Source organism: Diorhabda carinulata, chromosome 9 (assembly GCF_026250575.1).
Source record: "Diorhabda carinulata isolate Delta chromosome 9, icDioCari1.1, whole genome shotgun sequence".
NCBI lineage: Eukaryota > Metazoa > Arthropoda > Insecta > Coleoptera > Chrysomelidae > Diorhabda > Diorhabda carinulata.
Window position 1 is genome coordinate 23,248,271 of NC_079468.1, and position 8,239 is coordinate 23,256,509.

The following is an 8,239-nucleotide window of genomic DNA, read 5'->3' on the forward strand; positions in this document are numbered from 1 at the left end:
TTTTCGTTTTCCTAAGAATGACAATTTTCATTGGCGGTTGGTCGACACTTTCTATTAAAATCAAAACATGCCACTCCCTTCCTTTATCGTTCCCATCACTCAAAGTCATCAGGCGACCCAATAAGAATAGACAACAAGACAGAGAGATATATATACGGATGTTCTTTCTCTCTCTATCGGTATTTAGAGCCCATCCTTCACCCGGCTCCCTCTATTTTTAATATTAAATCTATGTGACGCTGTCGTTGGAGTTGATCATGGACTTATTCAAAATTTTCTTACAAAAATATCGAGACTGTTATATTTGAAACGTACATGTTATAGGTTAAAGTGACCTTGATAACTTAATGTTTAGTGCAGAAAGAGATAGATTAGAAAATAAGAAAGGGAAGTTGAGATAGGAAAAAAAGAGTACTATAAAAATAAATGGAAGATTGGAAGGACAGAAAGAAAAGAAAACAAGAAAATAAAGAAAAGATAAGTTAAAGGACAGTTTAAAAGTGAATGATGAATCAGTATAGATAAGAAAAAGAGAAAGGTAGTTGAAAATAGAAAGAAAATATCAGAAAAGGGAAAATTTTGAAAGAAGTATACTATAAAGATAAATAGAAGATTTGAACAAAAGGCAAAATAGAAGAAAAGGAAATATAACTGGAAATAAATAAAAGATACAGTTTAAAAAGTAAGTGTTAAAACAGTATAGATAAGAAAAGGTGAAAGGTAGTTGAAAGTAGAAAGAAAATATCAAAGAAGGGAAATTTTTAAAAGAAGTGTACTATAAAGATAAATAGAAGATTGGTAAATACGAAAAATAGAAGGTAGGAAATATAATTATAGAAAAGGAAAAAATTAACAAAAGTATACTTAGAAATAAGTGACAAAGCATTAGGAATAGTTAATATAAGTAAAGTTATAAATGAAATTATTAGAAAAAACTACTTTAGACACAGAAAAGATTTTAAAATCCAGTAAAAATGAACAATTGTGTGTACAAATAGCAAAGTAAATAAAGAGAAGAAAGAAAATAGATCAAAAATGTTAGGAAACGAAAAAAAAAATAGATTGAAAAAACTTGATACAAAAATTTTATATAACAAAAAACAAAACACAGAGTACAGAAATGGGAAAATAGAGAATAAAACAAAATATAATAACATAAAGAAAAACATTATGAAAGAAATTTTAAGATTAGAATGAAATAAAAATCAAATCAAGGAAGAACAACTAAAATAAGAATGGTAGATTAATAGAGAAGATGTATTAAGCACGAGCTTATAAAAACAAAGAAAAAATAATAAAAAGAAAGTTGGATAAAAGAAATAAAGATGGTAGTGAAAAAACGAAGAATAAAATGACAGGAAATAGTACTGAAGTCACATGATTGGAAAGAATGAAAAAGGAGCCCAAGCAATGACCCAACTTGAACAAGCCTTACATATGAAAAGGTAGGAAGGAAGTAAATTAGAAAATAAAAAAAGGAATCGTTAACATTGAGCACACAGGAACCAAAAATAATCCAATTAATTCAATTCTCTTTGACCCATATATGAATAATCTTATGATAAGTTTGCTTATAGAAAGAGTTACTACCAGATATATTGATGACATTGCAAAATGTTGATGATCTTATCTGTTGAAAGCATTCTTAACTACACGATAGTTATTTCTGAAGGTAGATTTCTACAAAAAAAAACTTTGATTTAAAGATTCTAGAGTGTTTACAAAACCTGCAGTCAAGGTGTTACAGTCTTTTCATGTGGACAATTTAACGATTTCAGTAACTAGCTATGGAAATGAAGATTTTGTAAAATATCTACAATCTGAAGCTGACGTTACTCCGGGTATAATTTCCAAAAGGGAAAAGTAATATTCATAAATTATAACGGGGGATTTATACTTCACCCCGTAATTAATATTAATTGGAATTGGAAAAACTAGTAACTACCAACGATGTTGAAACAAATTATCTCCTTAACTTTCTATTATGTTAAAATATGACAGTTTATGATTATTTCAATCGTAAGTCTTTAATAGTACCCGAAACTGATATCGTGCAGAGGCGCGGCTCCTCCAGACGGTAAAGCGTAATCCTTACTCAACTGATCCAAAATTCCTCCGGATCTGCCCGCAGATGGTACAGACGGTGCAGGTCTAGGCTGATATACTGGCGCGGGGGCTGGCGCGGGTGAGAATCTAGGAGCGGGTCTTTCGAAAGCAACAGGAGCTGGTCTTGAAGGAGCCGAAGCAGGCTGAGCATAAGTTACTCTAGGTTGAGTTCTGATAGGAGCTGGTTCAAAATCTTCGTTGATTGGAGCGGGCTGTGCTCCTGGTATTTGAAGAGGTCTAGGACGAGGAGCCGATACTGGAACGAACGCTCTTGTCGGTGCCGGTCGAGAAGGAGGTCCGAAATCGAAATCAATTTGAGCTGGGCCTGCAGCTGAAAATTAATTTATATTTGAAAACAAAACTAGCTAACTAACTAACTAACAAAACAGTTGAACTAACTGTCATTCTATTTAGATAAGGCGACAACAAAATGGTGCTACTATAATATCAATGAAGTCTGGTTGAATCAAGTTGATTTCAAGAAATGAATCTGTTAATTGGACTCCACAGTAGCGAAATTTGACACTAGAGTCCATTTGAGCAAGCTATCTGTTAAACTGTGGATATATTTCATACTACAAACTCTCTTAAAGATATGATGTAGATGGAATGTGCCTATTGTACTGTATTAATCTGTATATTGACGTAAGACCCAGCAGGTGCAAGATTCGAAGCCACAAGACCGCCACATGCATCAGTCTTTCTCCAATTATCCTCTAGAACAGATTGCGGACTCCATTACGTCGAAAGAAATGCACAATTAGGAACAATTTACACCAATCAGACGAACTTATTTATTTAAAAGAGAAATCAGAACCTGGGATGGATTGGTGCTACCTTAGGCTCATTGAAATTTGGTTGCATCAAGTTGAAGCAATCAGCAACAATTGACACCGTAGGTGCCGAAACTGTTTACGTTATTGAGACCATCATATGCATCAGCCAATTGGACTCTAGAGCAGGCTACAGGCAGAGAATTGATTTCCATGATCGTGCAACTTGACCTGATCATTCCCAACTACGTGGTCTACTGGTTTATACACCTCTTAGACACACTTTGCATTATTCATAGTATTGAATCCATGATATGCGTCAGTCTCTCTGCAATTATCCTCTAGAGTAGACTGCAGACTCCATTGTATCAAAAAATGCACCGATCAGAAAATTATTTATTGAAAAGAGAAGCTAGAGCCTGAAATAATTACCTGGACGTGCAGGTGCAGGTTCAAACTGTTGTGGAGGAGAATACTCTTGGAAAGATGGCTGTGGTCGAGGTTGAGGTTTTGGTCTGATGACTTGAGCTCTTCTTGGTGGAATTTGAGCTCGAGTTTGTGGTTCGTAGTAATCTAAGTCTTGTTGTTGTCCTTCTTTTTGAGATTCATCCACTAATGTCGGCGGCGGTACTGTAATACCTAAAATGGAATGTAATAATTTTCAAATTTAATTTTTTTTTTTGAAAAAGTGTTACCTTCTCCACTGGGATCGAATCCGTATTTGGTGGCACCGTATTCTACGACGCGTACTTTACCGGTGTCATCAATGTAACCGTATTTTCCTTTCACGTCTCCTGTGGGCAGTTTTGTTTCAATTTTGAATGTACCATCGGCTGATTCATATCCATATGTGTATGAACCATCTTCGTTGTGCCTGAAAATGGAAGAAAATTGTATATATATATATACCAAGACCAAGACCAAGACCAAGACCAAGACCAAGACCAAGACCAAGACCAAGACCAAGACCAAGACCAAGACCAAGACCAAGACCAAGACCAAGACCAAGACCAAGACCAAGACCAAGACCAAGACCAAGACCAAGACCAAGACCAAGACCAAGACCAAGACCAAGACCAAGACCAAGACCAAGACCAAGACCAAGACCAAGACCAAGACCAAGACCAAGACCAAGACCAAGACCAAGACCAAGACCAAGACCAAGACCAGGACCAAGACCAAGACCAAGACCAAGACCAAGACCAAGACCAAGATCAAGATCAAGATCAAGACCAAGACCAAGATCAAGACCAAGACCAAGACCAAGACCAAGACCAAAACCAAGACACGATAAGAAACTGGTGGTTCGTTTTGTGACAGGTCACTGCCCCATCAAATACCACTTTAGGACGATGAGCATGGCAGAGGACGACAATTGTAGATTCTGCGAACAAGCTATGGAATCAGTTATAGCTGCAAAGCCAAAACAATTTACAATGAAAGCCGTAAATTCGTTTTGATCAATGTAAATGTAATAACTAAGACTTAAGACTTGTTGTTGATATGATATTTAGTAAATTTTTTCACTATTTAGCTTCAGTTTAGATTTACCATAAAAGAGGAATAAGTTTGTTATACAAACGTACTGTATTATTATTTTCTAGTACTTATAATAGAATACAAGTAACAGAAGGATTTTTGCTCCAGCAAGAGTTTCAAAGGAACGGATGCTTTATACTATTTTCTTTATTTCCGCTTGAATTAACATTATTTATGTATAGAAAAATTATAATAGGGAAATTACAGCGTAACGTAGGTGGTCAGTTGGTAGTACTGATCCATGTTTGACAGTTGACTTTGGAACTACAATTTGAATTTAAAAGTTTGCTCATTTTAGGTTAGGTTTTTTCAAGCACTGTCTTTATTGTAGATTTGTATATTTTGTTTATATTTACTTGGTCTATAAACTCATTATAAATTATTGTAAATAGTATTTTAAAATTGAAATAACCTCACAAATAACACTCTCAAACTTGATCGAATAATGCATCGTCCAGTCAGTTGTCAAAATGAAATTGTAATTCAGGGGTACCAAGCCAAGAAACGGAGAAAATAATTTCGAATGCTGACTTATATATTTGTTCCTGCCCTACATTTGTTTATAATAAACTCATTAATATATAGTTGTTATTATAAATATATAAAATACGGATTTGGGTTAATTATACCTATTGATTTGTTTGAGGATTGGAACTGGAGTGGCTCTCGGTTCATTCGGTCCTGAATAACCCGGTTGAACTCTAGCAGGTGCAGGTCTGGCTCTAGGTGAAGGTTGAGGTTCATCGTCATAATAATCTTGAGCAAATGTTGCGGCTACTAGAATTAGCACAGCCAACTATAACAAAATAATTATAAATATGCGTTATACTAAATTAAAATTTATTTTTGTTCGATAATTTGTTAATCAAAATTAAAAATAAATTTCTTTTATTAATATAATTAAAAATAAAAGTAAAAAAATGAGCCTTGACATTTTTAATTTAGGATGTAGATTTTCGAATGAATGCTTCAATAAATTTCTCATTACCAACTACTTTGGGTGGGGCTCATGAGACCCCGTTATCTCAGTCTTGTGAATATTTTAAAGGTGACTACCGTATGGATTTTTTCAAGGTCCCGTCGAAGAAATTTTCAAAACGATTTTCATATCAAATAGCAAAAATAAAGCAATTTAATAACGTATAAATAAGGAAAACGACATTGAATTCATCATTAGAATATACAAAAATATTTACGGAAAAGATTTATTTATATAGAACAAATTTCAATGGCGTTATTGGAATTGGAAGTTCAGAGCACTACACTTTGGAGTTTACGGAATAGAAGACGAAGATCTCTGGTAATTAAAACCATCCCATATCTATAAATAATTTTTTTACCAAATTATCACGTTTCTTATTTAATTAGGATAATAGGGTTTATAAATATTACTGAAGATATCCAAATCTTGGTCAAAGCAGGATGATCTGGCTATAATTCTTGCGATAATAACGAGAAGGTTGAAAAACTAAAAGGAAAAATTCTTGGAGATCGAGCAGGAAGCTAGTGGAAAAGGTCCAGAACTAAATAAAGGGAAGACTAAGTATCTGGAGTGGAAAAGAAAACAAAATGTTGTTTAACACTCTTGGGAGTAATAGTTAACAATCATAATGAACTAGGAGTGGATCCGAGCTGGTTACCGAGCATACCATCTATTCCGGCTTCTATGCGATGCAAAAAAATCAGTAGAAGTAAATTATGAAAGAGAAACGATGAATCTAACAAAAGCTTAATACTTTAACGTTAAGAGTATAACAATTTAGAACCCTTATGAACGCTAAAATTAGAGAAATCTTAAACCAGATTTATAGAATCGCGGCAAAAAATTAACGAATTCGAGTCCTTAGGAAACCAGCCTAGAGGAAGACTTAAAACTCAATGGGAAAGTCATGTAAGAAATGATCTGAACAAAATGGAAGACCGTGGATGGTGGAGCATTACCCAAGATGGAAAAAAATGAAAAAAATTTGAGTAAAAATACAAAACAATGCAATAAAGTTATTAATATTGATGCGAACACGTCTCGAAACTTAATGACAAGAATATTTAGAGCAAAAACATTGTGGATCCATATATATTTGGATCTAATCTACAGAGTTCATTCGTAGTTTTCCCTTATTCAATGGAGGCACTGAACCAATTACTGAATGATTTCAAATCGGTTTACTATCAAAAATTGTTTAACATTGATATTTGACCACCTGAAGTATCATTTAAATGGTCCCACTGTCACTAGAAGCTTCACCACCACCTCCAATAGAAACTCAAGAGTCTGTGAAATCGAATCGAATGATTCATCCTACAAGTACAGGTTCTCGTCCAGAAATAATACCCTTCACATCTGATAAACAGGATTTATGGATATGCAAATCAAACAGCTTTTACTATGTGTAAACTTCTTTCTATCTGACGCAGGTCTCGATCCCTGTTACCAACCTAATCTCTCAAAATTCCCTTTCTAGAGCGCGAAATTCGAATTGAAATATGAAAAATGCTTACAACTCGGCTCTTTCTTGAACGACCAGAATAAATTCGAAATTATCTTCATTTTTATTGCGTTTACATCTATCTGACGCAAGTCTCGATCCGTGTTACCAACCTAACTTCTCAAATTTCCCTTTCTAGAGCGCGAAATTCGAATTAAAAAATGAAAAATGCTTAAAACTCGGCTCTTTCTTGAACGACCAGAATAAATTCAAAATGATTTTGTCTATTGGCAGTTCCACCCTAATTTCAATTGATTACGAATTATTTTCGTAAAATCAACTTTTGTAATCTATAAGTTTTATTTGGTTCAAATAGGGGTTGTTATTAGACATCTAGTTGCTTTTAGATTGTGTCTTGGATGACACCTTTCACGAACGGTATCCCCAGATTTTGGCGCAGTGTTTGGTTTGATACATACCAGATGGAGTTGATATACATACGTAGAATTTTCGACTGGATTATTTATGTTACCAGACACACTTCGGGTACCAATTGAAACTTTTTTTGTAAAGACTATATAAATATTTAAAAAAATCTACTCAATGGTATATTTCTTATTTGAAAATATGTGATTGACAAATGACAGATGTCAGATGTCATAGCGTTGACCAATTGTGTTAAGATTTAACTAATTTAAGACTGAAAATAGTTTTAAATTGAAAACGTCCAATGTTTTTGGAGAAAAAGCCTTTTCTATTAGTTATTTTATGTTTGAAACTCTATTTGATTAAAGGATCATAAAAATGATTTATTTTACAAAAAAAATATGAGATGAAACTGTTTAATATAATAATAATTAATTCAGGCGTTTATTGTTGAATATTTCATAAATTTTCTATTGAAACTTGATTTGTCACCAAAAGCGAAATTTCAATCAAAAATTAGTGGATATTTGATTAGAAAATTCCAGTTAAACGTTAATATAAACTGACTTAAACCCCCCAACAAGTTCTAATAAAAGATTTATGTGAAATGAAAATCGATTTTTAACAAAATAAAATAAACAATCTTATGAAATATTGAAAGTAAATGTTGTTGATGATGAAACTACTATTAAAGAAACTTTTAGAATAGCGGTTTTTTAAATATAACACATGACTACACTTTCAAACACCTCCACCGTCACTAGTCCTTTTTGTAAAAAAAATAAAATCAAGTGATACTCACGTTTCTTAAGAGTATCATGTTTGTGAATGTAGGCACAAGACTAGAGTGTCGCGGGGGGTCAACTTTTACCTTTTATAAGGTAAGACTAAAGAAGGGGGCAAGGTCCCAGCGAAACCGATGATGTCGTTTCTTGTCCATAGTGAATTATTGTGGTTTTCGTACCACCC

At 33.7% G+C, this 8,239-nt stretch overlaps 1 protein-coding gene across 1 annotated transcript; it reads right to left on the reverse strand.

Moving 5' to 3' along the window:
• LOC130898054 (uncharacterized) lies at nucleotides 1-8,113 on the reverse strand. Its single transcript, XM_057807086.1, has 5 exons — nucleotides 8,073-8,113; nucleotides 5,048-5,214; nucleotides 3,575-3,753; nucleotides 3,312-3,518; nucleotides 1-2,437 (listed from the first exon to the last, which is right to left on the reverse strand). Exons 1-5 carry the CDS (start codon nucleotides 8,088-8,090, stop codon nucleotides 2,028-2,030), a joined length of 981 nt encoding a protein of 326 aa, XP_057663069.1. The 5' UTR covers nucleotides 8,091-8,113; the 3' UTR covers nucleotides 1-2,027.
• Nucleotides 8,114-8,239: the final 126 nt, after the last annotated feature.